The following is a 21,737-nucleotide window of genomic DNA, read 5'->3' as shown; positions in this document are numbered from 1 at the left end:
ATCATTTAGATCTCATTTAAAATCAGGGCCTTGACCAACCACTGAGGTCAAAAGTGACGTCTCCATGGAAACACCTACTGTCTGTATGTCACGATGTAAGTAATAAGTGGAGCAGTGCCTCCTCCATGTGTCCTGTAAGAGTCGGGCTCAGATTTCAGTAGCTCAGCTGAATCATCATCTTCACCTCGTGCTTTTCCACACAAAGAACGTCGTCACCGTCTTGTTCTTCTTTCTACCTGCTCAGCACCGCCAGCCGAGATCAGAGGTCACCGGCCTGACTGCCCTCAACCCAAGCACTACAGTATTATTGTGACTACTTCACACACACACACACACACACTGACCAGAGGAGAACATTCCACAGCAGCAAAGAGTCGGCCGCATGAACATCCTGAGGAAACAACACTCACTTCCTGTCAAATTAAGCCAAGCTGATGGCTGCTCGGGGTGATAACCGCCATCGCAGGCTGATTACTGACTGGCTGAGGTGGAGCACCACCTTAGTGTCTGTTCCCGCCCACCAGGTCCAGATTTGACCGCCACACACATGCACATACAAACAGACGGACACACCACCTTTAATCCAGCCTATAGTCACCAGGCAGTTGACCTCCAGGACAGCCAGCAGCAGGAGCGTCAGTGTTCCTCAGACAGGATGGGCCTCCTACTACTGCTCACCTCCTCGCTCCTGTCCAGCTGTAAGACTCCTGACATGTTCTCTTCTTCCATGGATTCCTTATTTCTGGATGATTAGTGGGTTTGTCTCTAATCTGGTGCTTTCTTCTCTCTTATCTCAAGACTTCCATCCAGGGATAGTGGTGGACGCACAGCGCTGTAAGTAGAATGTGTTCTGTATCAGCCGACAATAACTGACTGCTCTTTACACAGAGACACGTTACTCAGTATCTTCCACAGAACTGTAATTGGCTGCAAGTGACTGGATTTAAGAGTTAGTGGTTGTGGAGCTTCTTTGATTTACTTTTCATAGGATTTTAGGTATTCTATAATCAGCTGTCGGCCACTAAAGCAACACTTAAAAAGCCAAAAGCAGAGATGGGGTCAGTGTGGAAACAGGCCTGTTTGTTATCGGAGCTTTCACATCGTTGGTCTGTGGTACGGTGGAAAAGTTGTGTCAGGAAGTGTCACACGCCTCCCTGTCCTCCACAGTGGGTTGGAGATGGAAGGCATGAGACAGGCCGGAGCAGCTGTAATAAAGATAAAGATCTTGCTCGAGTTGGGGCCAAACTAGCAGGTTCAGGCTGGAAGTAGAAAAAACACACACAGATTTCGTAAGTGGCTATATGGACGTGTTTTGTTGTGTTTTTTCCTGCACTGGTTTTCTTGCCTCTCAGAACACGGATTTCCTTTGAAATCACATTTCAGATTGTTAGATTTTAATGTTTTTTAGACATAAACGAAATTATATTTCTGTTAAAAAGGTGCAAGGATTGCACATGTATTACCTTTCTATAGTAACTATGATTGAGTGCTGAGGTAAGGTGGTAGGAAGGTTAAAGTTACAAGAGCTTTCTAGAGCAGATGTGTGAGCAGACTTCCTGATAGAAGACTAACGCAAGGATTAGAAGACACTTTTGATATGAGTGAAACCAAACAAATTCAATACTTTTTCTGTCCTATCTTGGTGCTGGTGCTGTGGTCGCTCAACATGGTTGATGCTTCACCCCAGTGACCTGAGTTTGAATCCAGCCTGAGGCCGTGGCTGCAGGTCAAACCCACTTTCAAGCAGTATTCTCCTTCAAAGCAGTAAACTCTTCTGAGGGCTTCTCGTTCACTAGTTTATCCATCGTGTAGAAAAGTGGTCCCTGTGAGTCAAACAATGTTTCATTGTTTCACTGTTATTTAAATGGAACTTCTGCAAATGTATAGAGGCAAAACTTCTCTATAGTGGACAGAAACTGTCTTTGTAACAGGTCTCAAGCTGAAAAGTTTAAGAAGAACAAGTTTAATCTTAAAAATTCAATCACATTTCATAAGCCTATAAAAAGTTTCTTTCTTTTTTTTAGCTAGTGCAGTGTAGTGGTGGTGTAGTGCAGTGAAACTGTAAATGTGACCTGCAGTAATTGAGCTGCACTAAGTAAAGACTTGCTGCAGGACTCAGTCCACAGAACCGCTGCTGCCACCTGTTTATTCAAAGTTCAGAGAAGCTCAACTCACAATGTCAATGAGCTCTGGTCATCACTTTATTCAAATTGTATTTAATTGAATGTATAGCTTGTCCAAATTGTACAAAGTTTGACACTGCACTTCCTTTGGCCCTTAACAAAACACATACCAAGTGTAAAGCTGATAAGATGAACGATTCTCAAGATATGCGTTCAACAGTCAGACAGATTTCTGGAATTATTAGATCGATGTCAAACCATTATCTGACCAGAAATATACAGCAGGTCGTCCACTAACCATAAGGTCACAGTTGGATCTTCGTCTCCCCCATTGTCCAAGTGTCCTTGGGCAAGACACTGAACCCCAAATTGCCCCTGACGGCTGTGCTGTAAGTGTGTGAGTGATGTGTGATAGAGAAAGTGCTGCACATAGATGCACTGTATGAATGTGTGTGTGAATGGGTGGAGAGCAAAACTGTACAGTCACGTGCTTTAATAAGTGAAATAGCATAAAATGGAATACCAAAAATCAAAACTGTATTTAACTCTGTGTGAGGCGACCATGACTGAAACAGCTTATGGAGAACCCGTAGCAAAACTCTGCCCTGCTCCCTGACTCCTGTCATCAGCAGCCCTGCCGGGTCCTGCCAGGTCCTGCCAGGCCCTGCCGGGTCCTGCCAGGTCCTGCCGGGTCCTGCCAGGTCCTGCCGGGTCCTGCCAGGTCCTGCCAGGCCCTGCCGGGTCCTGCCAGGTCCTGCCAGGTCCTGCCAGGTCCTGCTGAATGATGCTGCATGTGGGCTGGATTCAGCTGCCTCTGGTTCCTGATGGGTCCCCTGTGTTGCTCGTTTCTCTAACAAAGTGCTTTTCGTGCCTTTTTTTCCTCGTTCTCCAGGCTTGTTTACTGCCCCACAGACGCCCACTCTGAGTCACAAAAGCAGCCTGTCGACTCTAATACTCCACCATATGGGTGAATCAGTGGGGAGGCTCAGTGTACGTGTGCAGATGCTTTCTGTCTCAGTTACACTGTGGGAAACTAAACTGTTGTCACTTTTAAAAGTTTCTGAAAAGCTTCTTACTCACTGCTGAAGAGTTGTTGCTCCTTGGACAGTCGCTTCTACATTCATGAACATGAGCAGATATTTCCCCTCTGACTTATTCATTAGATTTCACCTGTTGGTGCGTGGGACACGGTAACTGGATGGGTTCAGGTCACGTGTGGTTATGTGAATGACGCAGTTTGGCTGCTGTGATCATGACAACGAGGCTAAAATAACATCCTGAAAGAAAACCACGATTAATAACCATGATTAGATTAGAATAGTTTTGTCAGGAAACGAAATTGGGCGACTCATGAGGCTGGATACAGAAAAACATGTTAGTGACATCAAATGTCTGCAGCTGTTGTCTAAAGAAACGGCAGAGTCGGGTGCTCCTCATGTTACTGACAGCTGAACAGGTTACTCCTTACCTGAAAGATCAGTGATGTCCTTGGCCCATTGATTTCAAAACCCTTAGTGAGGCGGGCCTTCTTATCTACTGTGACACCACCAAAGAATTTTCTTCATCATACTCACAATATTGTTTATTGTATGAGACTCATTTCCAGATAAGATCCTGACAACAGTTGGATGGAATTCCACTGTGACACATTAGCCTTCTGAGTACCAGCTCATAATCAGTTTAACAGCAGCTGCATTTCAGGGATGGTCATTTCAGACATACCAGCAGCATGACCAGTCAGAGGTGCTGATTCAAATGGGAAGTGGGTAAAAGGAAATTCTATTCAGTCCGATTCTATGCGAACTGTGACTCATGAAACTCCACCCAAAAATTGTGTGGATCTAAAAAAAGTGAACTTCCCACCCAAAGCTTCACTGCACTCCCTCTCTTTCCAGAGTCGTGGTGCAGAGCAGCAGAGGAAGAGCCCAGGGCTCAGGTAGGGCTGTAGGTTTGAGGCTGTGAGGCTATAGAGGGCTTTAAAGGTGAGCAGTGGAATTTATAATGTATTATTTGCTGGACCAGAAGCCAGTGAGGCTGAATGAGGAGCGGCGTGATGTGGTCTGTGGTGGCAGTAACACAACTGTGAAGCTAGAGCCAGGAGTCAATTACATTAGCTTAGCATAAAGACTGAACACAGTGGGAAACTGCTCCGACCGAAGATTAATACATCTCTAAAGTTTAATTATGAACAAAGAATATAATGTCTCCTTTATTAAATCCTGTTACTGGCTTCATCTTCTCACCTAATCCTCAGCAACACAGCCATAAACTCATATTCCAAAATGTGCATGCATTCACACAAGTTTATTTTAATGAGACAATATGTTTGGAATCAAATTTTAACCAATCATAGACCATATTACCTTATTTACAATTATTTGACCATGCAGAGATAAATATTTCATCCCACTAGTCTTGAAAAGTCCATGTGAAGTGAGGCACCGTCTCTATAAGAAGTTACATGAATCCAGTCCTGTCAATATAACTCACAATAACACCCCATTTTAGGTATTAAAACCAGGAGGACAGTGGAACAACATAAGGGCAGCATGGTGGTGTTTAGCACTGTCGCCTCACAGAAAGAAGGTTCCTGGTTCGAATCCCAGTCTTTCTATGAGGGGTACTTCCTCTGGGTACTGTACTACATGCAGACAGGTGTGAGGGTAATTGAAGATTGTAATCTGGCTGTAGGTGTGAATGACTTTTCCCACCTCTGGTCCAATGTCTGCTGGGATTAGCTCCAGCTCCACCACAGCCCTCAAAGAATAACCAGTATAAATGGATGGATAGAGGACTTATTTTCAACTTTGATCAAATATGAGCTCACAATGAAGCCAAATCATTAAAAATGGTTACAAAGGTCAAATAAAAATACTTTTTCAGTATAGATTACTTTGTACATTAAGTCTAATCCTTTTTTTAAATCCCTCCCTAGCATTCGCGATAAGAAACATCGTCCTGTCCCTTGAGCCCAGTACTAATGTGACTCGCGACACCAATGTGACTGTGAGATGTAAGGCCATCGTCAGCAGCTCGGGGTCGGAGGTGCTGAGTCGTGAGTACACGATATACAAGGACAGCCAAAAGGTGTACACCAAGAACTCCAGCACGTCAGAGGATCTGCTGTACCCGCTGCCCGGGGCCAGAGTCTCCAACACCGGCAAATATAGGTGCAAGATCAATATCGAGGGCAAAGAGAAGACAAGTGAAGCTACAAAACTCACAGTGACAGGTTGGTTTGTGTCACAGGCTTCTCTGTGTGTCCCTTTTTAAATGTTTTATAATCTGTTGTGACTGGAGAAGTTCAGGTGAGTTTGAATGACTCGGATAAAGTTACCAGGCTACAACTGGGAGAAATTTTAAATAAGTCACACGTCTACAGGACACTAAATTTGGATGGAATCTGTTGGGATGAACAACAGCGTTCTTTTAAAAAATGTGCATTATTTAGCCATGATAATGAACCTTATACAGTCAGGATTCATCTTTGGCATATTCAAGAAGTTATTTTTAATAAGAGAGAGGAGAGGATGTTGGAGGTGGCAGAAGATCTTAAACATTCTCAGAAGATGGTACAGTTTTATGAATCTGAGTATAATTCTTAAATGTTGGTTTTCCAGGCCTGTCGAAACCAGTTCTCCACCTTAACAAATATGTTGTCAATGAAGAGGAGGAGGTAACAGCCAGCTGCACAGCGCCCGGGGAGACCGGCTCCATTTTCTTCTACTTCTATGAGGACTCCAAAGAGATCCTGGAGGATCGGGTCAACTCCAACCAGCTAGAAGCCAAGTTTCGCTTCAGCAGCATTGGCCACCACACAATTAACTGTGCCTATGCTGTCCTAATAATACCAGACTCCTTCAAGTCTGAACAGAGCAACATGATCACTGTTTCAGTCAAAGGCAAGTAGAGTTTTACAATTTCTACTTTTGTAAGCTTTGGGCCCATCTGAAGTTTCCTTCACTGATTTTGTCTCCTCAGAGCTCTCCATCACTCCAGTCCTGGAGATTTTCTCTCAGTCCAGGGTTTATGAAGGAGATCAACTCAACATCTCGTGCACCATCAGAAACTCTGTGAACAGCTCTGTGCACATTACTCACAACCTGTACCTGAGCCACGGGACAAAGCTTCTCAGCAGTGGAGAAACCAAGGTCAACCACAGCATGGTTGCTCTGGCAAAGGACCCTGTGGATTTTGAGTGCAGACTGGAGATGGGACATGTGGACAAAGTCACCACAAAGATGGTTTCAGTGACTGGTGAGTGAGCAGAGGAAACAAATGTCCCATGTACATCACATTGTACATACAGTAACTGTAAAGGTTATCAGACAAGTCAGAAATCACATTCTACTCATTTTAGGTTCTAATATTTCTATAAACTTTCAACAGGGAACAAACTATTGAATTAACAGCCGTCAGTGGGAAATATATGCTATGTACTCTCTCACTATACGTTGGCTGAGAGGACTGTTACAACATGTCTGTCTGCTAAATAATAAACAAGAGCCAGGACATGGTTAGCTTAGCTTAGCATAAAGCCAGTAAAGAGGGGGAGCTAGCCTGGTTCTCTCCAAAGGTTAAAAAATATATATTATTAATGTTAATTAACATTGTAGGTTGAATAATCAGTAATAATACAGTTATGCTATATATAGTATTTAGTTTATTATGTCCCCAGTTTTGTATCTCTAAATGTAGCCAATGGTTGACACATTTCTGGCCTTTAAATCATCTTGTTATCATATTATTATATTTGTAATTATATAAGATATGTCATTTTATTTTATTCCAGGTTGCCTTATAAAAACTGGCTATAGGGACAACAATTTGCACAGCTTGCTCCTGTTCATTTCCAGTACTGTCTGTTGATTAATGAGCACTGTCTCTATCAAATAAATAAACGGATGAATCAAAGTTAAATTTTGTATGTATACATTACATACGTATATATTAAAAGAAAGAGACAATTAATGAATAAAAAACTAAATAAATTAGGTATATCTGTTTTCTCAACTGTTGGGTAAAGGGAAGACAGAATACAATTTCTATGTAATCAACTGGAGGTCTTGGTTAAGTGTGAAACTGTTTATTTGTTTTTACTCCATTTTAGTTAATTCATTTTTTTTTCTTTTAATTAACTATTTATTTTTGTCTTGTCTGATAATTTTAACAACACTTTGTTTTGAGGCTCTATATTTGCGCTATTAAGTGATATCAGTGCAGATGAGGTTTTTTAAATCTGTCCACAGAGCTGTTTTCGGCGCCCACCCTCACCATGTCTCCTGCTGAAGTCTTTCAAAAGGAATATATGACACTAACCTGCAAAAGTGAGAACTACGCCTCTGAAAGAATCACCAGGGAAGAGCTGAGCTACACTCTTAAGCCGCCTGACATCCCACTGACCTCCATGAAGCCCGGGGTCTTTTCTGGCAAGGCCTTGCAGTTTGATTTCAACTACACCTGTGTAGCTCAAGCCAAGGGCATCATGAAACACAGTGACACCCTGACTGTATATCCAAAAGGTGAGCTAACCTGATTCTTAAAGGTTTCTTAAAGCTAATGTCTTGATTTCTTAAAGGTAAGCTTACTTGATATTCACCTCATTACATTAATTTGTCATAAATTATATAAATTTGCCTGAATGCACTTGTGCCACAATTGAACACATTTTAGGTTATAATATTTATATTATAAACTTCAAACACAAAGCAAATCTGAATTAGATGCCATCAGATTTGTGAAGGCTCAACATTATCATTGTCATGTTGTGTGACACGTCTGCATAATGTACACCTAGTGCTAGTCTGGTACACCCCCTAACAAAGCCATTTAAAGTGAGTGTGGAACATATGCACCACTCTGTTGTGGTTGACCAATCAGTGGGCCAGCTGGCCAATCAGAGCACACTGGATTGTTAAGGGGGGGGGGGCTTAAAGAGACAGGAGCTAAAACCAAGTGTTTCAGACAGAGGCTGAAAGGAAGAGCTGCAGCAGTGGACAGGATGAGAACAGTGATGCTTTTTCTGAACATAAGAGCATGTCAATCTTTTCAAGTAATAACCCTAATTCAAATCATGAATCCGACTATGAGCATAACATGTCTCCTTTAAAGAACTGATGTGTAGATTTAGAGGCAACACCCCTCCACCTCCAAACTTGAAGTCAACCTCCTGTGGTCTTCAGGTAACATGCTGTAGAAGCATCACTCACTCAACACTGTCAGCTTTAAAGAGCTTTAAAGGGATTTTTTTTTTCAAGTATATTTTTGAGACTTTATATTTTTTCATGCTGGGTCTGGCTTCGTGCTAAATGCTGAAATGCTCACGGTGGATCATCCAGCTGAGACTTTCTTTCACCTATAAGAGCTTGTACATTCACTGAGATGTGCACCACCTGTTACTGAGAACTATACTGAGTGAACCCAGATGCAGACACAACATACTGAGGCAGAGTATAGGTGCAAATGATACATTTATTTGAACAATACTTAGATGAATGACTGCAGAGCAGAGTCCTTGGGTGCGGGGGCGGGGGCGGGGGCGGGGGTAGGCTGGGGCTGACGGTATGGAGCAGAGGGCATGACACCACCTCTCTGCTGTTTATACCTGTTGATCCCTGATGTGACTGCACAGCTCATTCAGCTCAGTGTCTGAACTTTTCAAGAGGCTGACCGTTATTATTATCATTATTATTTTTGTTATTATTAATAAAAACAAGAGAGGCTGGGTTGACTGGTAACATTTTGCTTTGAGAATGAAAGAACAAAGAAGTTGGACCTAGGCCAGATTGTGGAGACAGACATGTGTCAGGTGAATGCAACAGAAAGGTTGTGACTCACTCTTCAGAGGAGAATGTCAACAACCACTGTTACCTAGCAACAGAGGTTTTTGTATGGGTGCTTCACTGTGTGCAGCCAGTGAGCGAGAGTCTTCTCCTTTTTTTAGGTTCATTCTATGAAGTCCATAGGAAAGTGCCTGTTTAATTATAAATGATAATCAGTTGTATGCACAGGCTGCAAAGTGCTGATCTACTGAGAGGGAATATACATCAACCTGGTTCTCTCTTTATGTACTGACGTTTCAATGCACCCTATAGCACAAAGATGTTCTATTATCTCATCCATAGTTCTATTATAGGACATTATTACCATATTGAAAACCTTTTTTTGTCCCTCCGCTAATTTTGAACCTTTCCACTGACCCTTAGTTGTCAAATAAAAAATCAGTTACTGCTCCCCAGTCCCAAGCTAAACACCTTATCATTATAGAATTGGCTTTTATAGAATGGGCAGCAGAATAGTCAATATAATTCTGTTAAATAATGACATATATGTGGACATTTTTGTACGGAAATCACTGATGCAGCCTATGAGAGATAAGAAAACAATGTTCTTCCATCCTCCATCAAAGAGGTTATATTTTCAATGTCAGGTCTGTCTGTCTGTCTGTCTGTCTGTCTGTCTGTCTGTCTGTCTGTCTGTCTGTCTGTCTCTGTCTGTCTGTCTGTCTTTTCTTGGCAAGATAGGGCGAGATTAGCTCTCAGAGTGCACTTCTACTGTCACTATGGTTTTCCTGGTGAATGGGATTCCGCCACAGAAACTCAGTGTGTTTTCTTTTTCTGTTTCTCCTTGTTTGCAGTGTCTGTCTCGATCCCTAAGATCTCAGTGGTTGGCAAGGCGGTCCTGGGACAACCATTCAGGATCCTCTGTCAGTCGGACACTGGCAGTTTTCCGATCAACTACACCCTGATACGGGATTATGAACAGCTGAGCACAACCACTGTCAAGCTGCCCCCTCAGGAAGCTCTCTTCACAGTCACCATCTCCAGGCCTGATGAAATAAGCAAGTACATGTGCAGGGCCAAGAATAATCACAGGGAGGCTCTGCTCAGTAAAAGACTCAACGCTACTGTTATAGGTAACTAATAACGACAAATAACCTGTGTTCATCTGTTGTAAATGAGTAGCACATTTTAACTGGCCTCATTAACAGTCATCGATAAATCCAGATTGTTTACCACATGTAAAGAATTTTGATCAGCCACATCAGCTTGTATCATAGAGAAATGCTGAAAAAGAAACTACTGTATATACAAGAGAAAGAAAAAATTCCCATCCAAGTCTTATTAAGGAATTGGAACTTACATTTTTCTTACCACAGGAGAACAATTTTATCTTCAAAGTTGAATAAAAACCCGCCCAAAATGTGGAACTATGTGCTGATGGTGTCTGATTAGCTTGTTGTTATGTTTTAAAGACAAACTTCAGTTAATAATTGAGATGGATTGAGTCTAATTGTTTTCAAATTTGTCTCTCTCAGTGCCTCTGACAGACCCGACTCTGACCGTCCTCCCCCACATACCAGAGATCTCAGAGGGAGATCATCTCTACCTGATATGTGGCACTAAAGGCTCGCCACCAGTCACCTTTAAGTGGTACCGTGATGGCAACAAACAGCCGCTGTTCACCACCACCACCGACAAGAACAACACACACTACCAAGTCTCACATTTGTCCAAAGAGCACAGCGGCACATACTACTGCGAGGCTGTCAACCACGCCAACATCGTGGTCCGCAGTGAGAAGGTCACCATAGAGGGTGAGACTGATGAGTATTTATATTCTGTAGGAACCAACCTTCACCAGACTTGCTGCTCTTTTTGTTCTTTTTCTGTCCTTGTTTTTGAGTTTGACCAAAAAGCAGGCGACTTAGCATAATCCTTTGTGCATGAACGCATTTTGTATTCACACAAAACTAAGAATCCAGGAAGGGAAAAGAAGCATTTAAGGTGTCTCAAGATCACATTTTTTGCTGGACCGCAACAGCGAGGCCAACGAATGTCTGTGACTCACTGAGTAATGAATTTACACCATTGGTTGGCTGGTTGAGTGTTGGCGTTTCCCCATTTGCTGTTACTCTTTCAAAATGAATTGGCTCAAATAGTTTATTTTATGCCATTAGGGAGGCATTCACATGGCAGTGTGTCCAACTTAGCACATTTGTCGCTAGATTTACTCACTATCCAGACCCCTTTAATGGTTTTATGTCATTAGTACACCTAACCACAAATCTAGTGGATTGTTGGGACAGACCTTAGCTACTTTCCAGAGAAGAGAGTCGTCAGCACTGACCCATGATCATGAGGTTGGGCTTTTACCTCTGCAGGCAAACCTGTAGACCATGTGTCTGCTGATGAGCTTTATATCTCTGACTGATCATTTTTAATACTCTAATAATAGATGAACTCATGTGTCTGCTGATTTTGTAACCCTCTTTCAAAGGGCTTGACAGTGACAGCTGGTTGATGTATATATAAGCTAAAATGGGCCATATCACTTTTTATACTTATTCTGCTGTCTGAAAACTGAGAGAGAAATACATGTAAATTATTAAATGACTGTATATGTGAGCACAGAGAGGAGGAGAGAAGCAAACAGGCTGAATGCGAGATGACAGTTGGCTGAATGCAAATCCGACACAATGATGTCATGAATTTCAATGAGCGTAATATGCTATTTAGTGACTGAGGGACTTTTCGAGCAGCCTTTCACTACTTTCCAGTGAAAGTAGAGGTAGAGTGGTTCCACAATAGTTCATCCCGTTGATTAAATGTAATCCAGCTCTATTCTGGGTTTTGGCCTGGTCTCACTACCTTAACAGTGATTTTGCTTGTGCTTCAAATGTCCAACACTTGAGTATCACACTTCAACTCAACCGAACAGTGTAAATGTAAAAAAAACACCAAAAAAAAGGGCGTTGAAACTTTCCTATAGTGTCCAAATTGAGCTCTGTTGCTCGGCAACAGCAATAAGGGCGGAACTAGCTGGAGATGCCAATCATGAAAAGCCTCTGTAGACCAGACCTCGGCACTCATGGTCTACCTGCCCCACAAAGGAGGTGGTCATCGTGGGCCCTTGAATTGAGGCACAGCCTGTTTGTATGTTTGTTCTCTCCAGGTTCAAACTGCTAGCAAGGCTAAAAATCTAGGTTTATATGGTGTCAGATCCTCAGAATATGCAGAAATATTGCTTGTTTGATACCTTCAACATTTTTAGAGATGAGGGGGATCAACTTCTTTGTCTTTCTCCTGCGCTACCTTTGTCATCATGTCCCATTACTTCTCTTCTCTCCCCCTGTGCTTTGCCTGATTTTTTTTGTGTCTCCATCTCCACAGTACGCATGGCGCTGTGGAAGAAAGCCGTGATCGGGGGCGTGTGTCTGGTGGTGGTGTCGATGCTGGTGGTGGCCTGCGTGCTGTACTTCAAATCCAAGAGAGGTAGAGAGACCTACAGTCCTCCAGCAACTCGGGGCCCTTATGTCTAACTATGTATGAAAACCTTCCTCTGCCTCCTTCCTGCTGCTCCTCTCACCTCTCCTCTCTAATTGTAGGTAAAAGAGAAGCAGCTGCTGAATTGTCAGTGTGAGTTGGCTCGATTACTTGCTTCCTCTGTATGTGACAGATTCTGTCCAAGTCAGCGACGGTGTATCTAGTTTTTATCAGCTGGTTTTATCATATGCTGGTTCGGCATGTTTGGAGAGTAAGAATCACATAGACTTCCATTATAAGCGATTTCCCCACCTTTCAGGCAGTACAATATACGCTTAAAACCAGTATTAGGAGAGACTAACTATTTATACATTTTTCATATCTCATAATTATTCACATGGAGACTTATTGGTGATCTGGTGTCCCCATGGTGACCTCATGATGTTCCTCATGTTGATGACAAGACTCCAGGATGTTACTGCTCCTGGCAAACAAACCCTGTAACCTCTTAAATATTATGCTTTAGTTTTACAAAAGAATAAACAAAGACTTAGACATAACATTTTACTCAGTGAGCTAAGCTAAGCTAGCCATCTCCTGATGCCAAGTTCATATTAGAGTACAGGCATGAAATTGGTATCAATGTCCTCATGTAACTGTCAGTTAGAAAGCATATTTCCCTAAATGTCAAACTATTCTTTTGAATTAAGTGGCATACTTCATCAATCCCAACATAGAAATTGTAGTTACAACAACTAAGTCACAAAACCTATGGACAGTAGCAGCTCAGAACAGAGGCTAACAATAGGACTAATATTTCTGATATTTGCTGAATATATATAGTGTACAGTAGTAGCAGTCCATAATATACAGCACATTAGTCCAGCAAATCAAGTATTGTTTTTTTTATATGCTGTACAGTGAAGTTAAGGATTGTACTCTGATGTTTAAGTATTGTAATAGAAACTTAAATATATGTAGACAACGGTAGAAGTCTGGTTGTTTGGCAGAATAAAAGTAAAAAAAAAAAAAGAAAGGACAAAGTGAAAAGAACGTAAAAACGACACAACTTTAAAGGAAACCTGTGTAGTGTTGACCACTTGTTGCACTATAGAGCTGTTTAGATGAGTAGGTCTCCATTTTGTTTGTATGTCATGGACTCGGGGCACATTCCCATTGTTTTCACGCTATTACATTATGTTCTTAGAAAAGAAACAATTCTCCAGATAAATATAATAAATACGAAAGCTGCGAGGTAGCAAACAAACAATGAAGGTTTGCATACTTTTGCAAATAGCTTTGAAATAGTTTTTTTTAAAGAGGGAAGTATATTCAACAGGTGATAGTCATAAATAATACAAAGATTAAATGTCTTGGCTAAGAACAGTGCATGTAAACATGTTTGTTCTTATCAGCACTTTCTGCAATTTGGATTAGATTAGTATTATTGACAATCCTGCCCAGCAGACCTCATTTTTAACATTTGTCAGAAAGCCTTTGAGGGTTCTTTGACAGTAAGTCTAATGCGACACAGAGGTTTTAAACACAGCCACAGGAAGCGTGGTTTGACTTTTGGATTGTGTACCCATGACTGTTCTCATCAGCCATTCTCACGCCTCAACAGTCACAGCATGTTTCCTGTTGAAATCTCAGTGTCTCACTCCCCTGATATATGTTCTAATGTTCTAATATGCATGCAGGGATCATGTGGTGGGGACCTAATTACCATTTATGTAACTATCTATGCTGCTGTAGATATCCCCTTAAAGTTTATATGCATGCACAATGTGTGTACGAGTGAACATATTGTCTTTGTCTGTTTTGCATGTACATTGTCTTTTGTGTCTATGTATTGTAGAGGTATAGAAACAGTAGGAAGTTAAAGGGATAGTTCACCGAATAATGAAAATTAGGTCATTATCTATGCCGATGGAGGGCTGGGTGAAGTCTTTGAGTCCACAAAACACTTTAGGAGTCTCAGGGGTGAAAAGCATTGGAGCCAAATTCAATACAATTGAAGTAAATGTTGACAGATTCTTCAAACGTAAAAAACAACAGAAAAACGGAAGTAGCGATGCTTTCGGAACCAGCAATGCTTCCGCGCACCCTGTGCGTGCCCTTGGGCGAGAGCTTTTTTGCAGTGTGTGCAGTGTGTGCAGTGTGTGCAGTGTGTGCAGTGTGTGCAGTGTTTGCAGTGTTTGCAGTGTGTGCAGTGTGTGCAGTGTTTGCAGTGTTTGCAGTGTGTGCAGTGTGTGCAGTGTGCGTGAGAAAGTGTGTAAATGATGCTGCTTCGAGTTGAATTTGAATGTCTGGCTGCAACACTGTTTACCCCTGAGAATCCTAAAGGGTTTTATGGACTCAAACACTTCACCCACTCCTCCATCAGCATAGTGGTGACTAGATAATGAGTGAATTTTCATTTTTCAGTGAACTATTCCTTTAACTCCTTAAGATGCAATTTGCTTCAGTAGTTAATTCACGGTACACGGCATTAATTGTCAAGTGTTACAAAGTGCTTAGAGCGCCCATTATCATCTTCTTCCAGACGCAGCGCCACTGTATGATGGCATGGAGGGGAGGGTGACCAATGGGACGTGAGATAGCGTGGCATCGCTTCCCGCTGACATCAGCAACAGGAGCAGCTACAGTGTCCCAGCCACAGTGTAGAGAAGCTCTGCAGTAGGAGGGACTTGAATTAAAAAAATGTTAAGCATTAATCCTATTTATGTAGAATTATTGTACAATTGGACATTTCTTTCACTCTATATAGTCTACACTCTCAAGAAAAAGGAGGGGCATTGTTATGATGAGATATAAACCAGGACCCGCTGCTCCCTCTCCCCTCCTCCTGCAATCTGAATAGCCTTTGATTTCATACTTAACATTAGTGTCTCTCCTTTGTTCTTTCATCCCCATGTGTCTGTTTGTGTGATTGCATGTCCTTTTTTGTAGGAACTGCTCTTTTTGTCTGATGTACATGTATAAATAGGTTTGGTGACTGACTCATTTGTATATACATTTTATCACCATGACAGGAAATGTATGTATATATTTTGGTTGATCCCTTGACTGACTGGAAGAGACACTTGTAGAATAAAGACATTGGTTTTATTTAGAAATGTGTCAGTACCATTCATTTTGCTCTGGCTAGTGCACTGCAGGCTAAATTAATTTGTGGTTAAAAAAAAGAATTTTTTTTATATAATCATGCATTATGTTCTAATATTCTACTTCTTTGTGCTGAATGGTGCACGGATCCAATACAAAAATTACCAACATAATATGAAGTTGCCTCATTTCTTAAAAAAAGGAAAACACAACACAGACTTCCTTCAAAGAGTCGAAAACAATGGATTCTGCAAGAAACTTCCTCTGTTGGCACAGAGCAGCTTGTTGGTGGTGGGGAGGGGGGAGGGGGGGGTTCAGTGTTGATAAAACTGATGGTGCTGGGGAGGGAGGGTCTTGTTTTGTCTCAGGACACATACGTTGCATGAATGCATGCAGCTGGTGGAGGAAATTAATCATATGAGCTTTGGTCGAGCTGTGTGTGAGATTACATTACCAACTGGGAAGTTGTTTTTGCCAGAATTTATTGTGCAGCCGTTGCTGTAATAACAAACTATTGTGCTCGAAGCAGCGGAGGATTTCTGACCCAGATGAAGACGTGTGCTCCATTGTTACTGCTTTTGTTTTGATATAAAGTCTATACACTGAAGGCCAAATTGTAGAGATGTCCCACATAAAGTATCTCATATCTTTCCGTTACAGCTTTTAGAATACAGAAGTGTAAAAGTTAGATCAGAAGATTGAAATGACTCTCAAGTCTGACTGAAATGGTTAGCTCACTTTAGCTTAGCATAAAGACCTGAAGGGGAAAACTCTTAGCCTGGCTCTGTTCTACACTGGCTGCAGTCTCTCATTTTCACACTTTGATTTTTGTATAAATTAAACAAACAAGATATAACATGGCAATGAGCTAAATTTAATGGAGCTGGTTGATAGATTTTTTAAAACTTGTTTCCTCTTCCTTTCGCTGTACTAAAGTGAAGCTAAAATATCCTGGATATGAACGCTGCAATCTTGCGCTCTTGACCTCATTTGGAGCCAGAGTCTGTGCAGTAGTGATCGTAGAGGTGAGCTGTGTAACTGACGTCCCACCAATGCACTCAACCAATCGTGAGTCAGTCTCAGCTGTCAATCGTGACATTTCAAACATCAAAATATAACCATTAAAACCAATTTTACCAGAATAATGAACATTTGAAAGTAAACCAGTGAAGAACTACAGAAACCTTCTTCAAGAAACCTTTATTTATGTGTATTTTGGGTTTGATCCATGACCCATTCTCTGTGGAGGAGTGGGGTTTATGACCCGCACTGCAGCCAGTCACTAGGGGGCGGTCAAGATGATTTGGCTTCACTTAAGGGGAACTGTTGTGTGTCCATCTTTATATACAGTCTATGCTTTCAGCAAAAATAAGAAAATAACTTTTTCTAGCCAGCTTTTTCCTTGTTTCCAGGGTTCATGCTACAGGCTGAGCTAACCATTTGTTGGCTGTAGCTTCACAGCAGATTATAGAGATTTAACACAGATGTTGTTTTGTTGTTTTATTTTGGGGGGGGGCTTTCTGGTCAGAGGCCTGAAATAATTTCTGTTGTCAAGACATTTTCTCATTTGATTCACATTGGTAAACACCCCACTCATGATTTATTAAGATGTTTTTAAAGTGGTTCCTATCAAGTTACTAAATGGGTTGTCAGGGACATCATTCGGCCCCAGCACACATGAAAACCATTCCACTCATCACACATTTACAGCCTTGTGTTTACAACAGTGCTCTTCCAAGCTGTTATAGGCTTTTGCAGAAGAGATAAATGTGCTAACGTAAGTGTGCTAAGTCAAATAACAAGCTGGCAGCTTAGTGGCGGTGGAGCTGGAGTCATGCAACTGTGGTGCAATTCATTTATAGCCTAAAATGTACCTGTTTCTTCTGGTGATTTTATTTAGGCTTTGAAATGGTGTTGATGTGAAGATTGTCTCGCTGGACATAATGTGCAAGCTATGATAAACAAAGTGCTCATATCTGCAACACTCTGTGTCAGGTGATATACCTGCGTCCCTGCAAATGTGATGCTATTTTAATTACCTATCAATGTATGTGTGTTAATTCTAATCAGTGAGTTGATGTGGGGGTTTGGCAGCTGTCTGACCTAATGACTGTCTTTCTGTGTGTCACAGTGAGGGTGGTCCGAGCGGCCGTCAGTGTGTGGAGTGAGCGACCACCTGAAGCAGGTGAGTGGGGCTTGTAATGCAGTTTGCCATCATGTAAAGGCTTTGAGTCTTGATCCAGTCGAGGCAGATGGCCGTCCACACTGAGTCTGGTTCTAGAGGTTCCTTCCAGTAAATGAGGGATTTTTTTTCTCTTCACAGTGGAAAGTGTTTGCATGTCGTGGGAACGGTTGGGTTGTTGTGATTTGGGGCTATACAATTGCAATTGAATTAAATTGATCATGTGCTTGATGTAGCCAATGACGAGGAGAGCAGTGTGGTGTCCAGCGAGCCTGATGTAGAGTATACAGAGGTGGTGCATCCCCAGCCAGTGGATACTGTCAGAGGTAAACACACAAACCTGTGTTGTTTTGAGTCCATTTCTTATCATTTTTTAAATAACTTTGTTTCTCTCTCTTCATTTCTCCTTCTTTTTGTCGCTCTGTTTTCTAACCATTCTGCTTTTTTTCCCCCCTCCACTCCAAACTTCTTTGCCAAACCATTTTCCCCTGCTTTGCCCACATTCCTTTACAGTTGATAAGACAAGACCTGGGAGGGGCCTAATTACCCATAACTAATATATCTCCAGGTCGCTGTAACTGCTGGGACTTCCAGAACCACTGCAGATCTTATAAACAGGAAGGGTTGAACTAATTGCCTGGCTGGTGTCTGATACTAGCCGTCCTGTGCTGAAGCTCCCAGCAGGCCAGGGATGGCAGAATGTCACACAACCCGCATATTTTTAGGTTTTCTCAAAATGACAGATCAAACACAGTATCTACAAAACTTCATCTTTTGATGTTCAAGCAGGCTAATGTGTTGCTTTTTACGTTAACAGTCCCACTGCGAAAAGGCACAGACACAGTTTACAGCGAGCTCAAAAATCTTCCACATGGTGAGTGTAATATCTTTAAAGCTGCACTGAAGAATATTTCCGAAGTGAAAAATAACCGATCGACTACATGTAGTTACAATTGGGCTTGTTCGTAGTGACGAACTCAGAGAACATTATCAGCCAACTCTGCTTTTTCTTTCAGTACTGCTGAGCTTTCTAAACCCAAACTGCCTCACTGCCGTCTTCAGCCTTGTTTCTTGTTTCCACATCAGGCAACTGTTTTCAGTAAAAGAGTTCTGGTGAAGCAACTGAACAACACCTGTGTTGGCAGTTTGCAAGTGAACATAGTGGAACATTAGAAGGTGGAGACCAAACCAGACCTTAAAGAAGAGTGACAATTAAACTAATGTACATGGTCAGAAATATGACCCTGAATTGAGGAGGTCAATGTGCCTGTAGCAAACATAAATGTAGGGAACTGTTTGCTAACCTTTTAACTTTTATTTTGAAAAGTTGTGAACTTGAGTCTAAAAATTGTGTCGGTTGCTTAATGAACCTCTGAAATAGCAGACATGCATGTTTAAAGACAAACAGCAGTTAAGTAAATCATTCAAACTTACATACAAGCCACATCATTTTCTGAAAAACATTGACTCTCAAATTTTCATTGCAGATAAACCAGGTAGGATGAATGCAAAGTTTTCTTACTTCACTCTGCATAGGCCGTGTAAAAGAAACTCTGCACACAACGTCCAGCAGACAAACAATAAAATAGTAACAGTATATTGTAGAACTCTCATTCTCTCTCACAAATGACAATGAATAATGCTCTGGAGCAGTAACACATGCAGGTTTAGGATGGGTACTGCATTAGTTTATATAACGATAATATGGCCAGTGGCAAAATTATCAATTAATATAGCTTTAAATACTGCATCATGAAGGTAAAAGAGACATTTCTGGATCTTACTGAACATTATAGAGATAAGAACTTGTATCACTGATGGAAAGACAGTTTACCCTGGCCAGCTACAGAACCATGACTACATCCTATTACTGCTGGCAGGAACTTCCTGTTATTAGAACAGCAGCCAGACGCTGGACGTGTCTATCAAGCAGTCTATCAGAGTCCTAATGTTTCCTGTTCAACAGTAACAAAAGAATCCTGGGTCGGTGTGCGAAGCATCTGTACGAGTCAGAAGGAGTTTTGATATAGAGGAAAGGGACAGGACTCATTGGCTGAGGCTGGGCAGTCTGAAACAATGGGCCTCTGCAGTGGAGGAACAAGTGAGGCAGCAGGTTCAGCTCTGTTATCACAACTGACAAATGACTAATGAATAACTCTGAGGTCAGCCAGTGAGGACGTTGAGTCACCCGACCAACCCATATTTGCTCATTGTGAGAACTGTTGGGTTTTTTCTATCATTTATAAGGTCTTGACTTTACGATGTAAATTTCCTTGAGATAATGTAGATTATGATTTGGTGCCAAACAAATACAATTTAATTTTATTTCCTTTGTGATACATTTATTTTGTGTTGCTTTGTCCTTTAGGTGATGCTGACCACCATGACTATGTGAGTAATTAACTGCACAATCAATCCTATTTAAATATGTTCCTCTCACTCTGTACCATTACTATCATTATACAAATTTACATATAAATTATATATACAGTATCTGCATCATTTTCTGCAGTTTTCAAAATTTTAATTTTAATCAATGATTAATTTGATATCCATACATGCAAGCAAAACTATTTATATAAAATTGCTGTTATAGATTACCATTATATTTAATATCTCATTCAGATATTGATGCAAAGTCAATTAAAAATGTTAAATGTTCATTATAAACCACTAATCAGCTTAAGTTAATGTAATGCATTTATTTCTATGGAGGTAGATTCAGTTCAAACTCCATCCGTTCAAAGCAGCAGTTCACCAGTATGTCTATAACTTGGCCAATATGATGAAATAATTAAAACTTTATAATTATACACAGTAACATTATGTGTGTTACTTGTAATCTGAAATACTAAAACCATTTTATGTCCCTGCATTGGCTGCCTCCTGATCACCCTAACCCTCTGCAGGCCGATAGCAGCCCAGTGGGAAATGGCTGTCAAAGTTTCCTGACAAGAACAAAGGCGTTTGGGCCGGGGCTTCCTTCCCTATCGCCCAGTCAGATCAGTGCAGTGGTCCAATCACATTAACTCCAAGCCCATCTCAGCCAGTGCACTGTCCGCCATGCAAGCCGTAATCACCAACCCTCCCAAACACACCATTTGCCCCTAAATGGTGCTTCAGGCGGCTAAAGAGAAGAAGTTGAAAAAATAAGCAAAGGATGTGACATCATGATCTGAATATGGTCGTTTCTTTCATCAGTGTATCTCCTAGATGACAGATAAAGCAGTTCACTCTGAACGCAGCCTTGTAATAGTTTGTCTGCGCCTCGAGAAGCTGATGTAAATTTGCACTTTGTGTTTCTGAAATCTTCCTCCGGGAGTGTGTCATTAGGCTTAGCAACACGAAAAACGAGGGTTATCTCCAAGGTAGTTTGGCCAACAGATGAGAATCAACTTAAAATCAGAATACACAGGCAACTGTTTTCAATACATGAACCAAAAGGCACTAACATGTGCTCATGTGACATTGTTTTTACAAAATGTTGCGTCTTATTTGTTAATTTGTTTATCTATCAACAGCATAGTTGTGTGCTTCAGTGTTAGCTGCTTTGTGTTGTGTGCCGGGCTTAAAGGTTCAGGATGGTAAATGAAGCAGTGACGGTGTTTAATGGCTCTGTGTCAGCAGGGTTCAGTGGAGTACGCAGAGCTCAACAGTGACCGACCTGAGATCAGTCACCACCTTCCAGAGGCCCACGACCCCCAGGACCTGCCGGTGCCGGTGGATTAGTGATGGCACCACCCCTTCCTGCTGCCACCTCTAATCCACACTTTATCATCTTCACCATATTACTATATCACATCTTCCTCCTCTTCTTCAGTCAAATAACTGAGTGCTAGGTTAGCTGTAAATATTTTTTACTTTAATAAAAGCATCTCACCTACAGTGTCCTTACAGTGTTGTTTGGTGGTGTGTTTTCCTTGTTCCCACAGAGATCTGAAAAAACACAGATTAAATGATAGTGGGTCATTGTATTAGAGCTGTAAAGACAAGCAGAAATAACACAGCTATCATCAGAAAAACACCCTCTGAGGGTCATTTTCTCCAAGCAATTCTTCC

The 21,737-nt window shown here is 41.5% G+C and overlaps 1 protein-coding gene across 8 annotated transcripts; it reads left to right on the top strand.

Annotated features, from left to right (window-relative positions):
• The first annotated feature begins 426 nt into the window (after positions 1-426).
• On the top strand, positions 427-21,574 carry pecam1b (platelet and endothelial cell adhesion molecule 1b). 8 transcript variants are annotated; one of them, XM_035182649.2, is made up of 14 exons: positions 427-698; positions 799-834; positions 5,059-5,355; positions 5,744-6,025; positions 6,105-6,380; positions 7,373-7,645; positions 9,760-10,038; positions 10,441-10,719; positions 12,296-12,397; positions 17,628-17,681; positions 17,915-18,004; positions 18,496-18,552; positions 20,047-20,069; positions 21,306-21,574. In XM_035182649.2, exons 1-14 carry the CDS (start codon positions 548-550, stop codon positions 21,405-21,407), a joined length of 2,301 nt encoding a protein of 766 aa, XP_035038540.2. In that variant the 5' UTR covers positions 427-547; the 3' UTR covers positions 21,408-21,574. The 8 variants fall into 8 exon arrangements, 6 of the variants coding, with proteins under 6 accessions (XP_035038540.2, XP_035038533.2, XP_035038556.2 ...); XM_035182642.2 differs by having other exon boundaries at positions 21,303-21,574; XM_035182665.2 differs by lacking the exon at positions 18,496-18,552 and having other exon boundaries at positions 428-698.
• The last annotated feature ends 163 nt before the right edge of the window (positions 21,575-21,737 follow it).

The sequence above is a fragment of the Hippoglossus stenolepis genome, chromosome 2, assembly GCF_022539355.2.
Source record: "Hippoglossus stenolepis isolate QCI-W04-F060 chromosome 2, HSTE1.2, whole genome shotgun sequence".
Lineage (NCBI taxonomy): Eukaryota > Metazoa > Chordata > Actinopteri > Pleuronectiformes > Pleuronectidae > Hippoglossus > Hippoglossus stenolepis.
The sequence above is the reverse complement of the archived record's forward strand: the minus strand, read 5'-3'. Positions and strand labels throughout refer to the sequence as shown.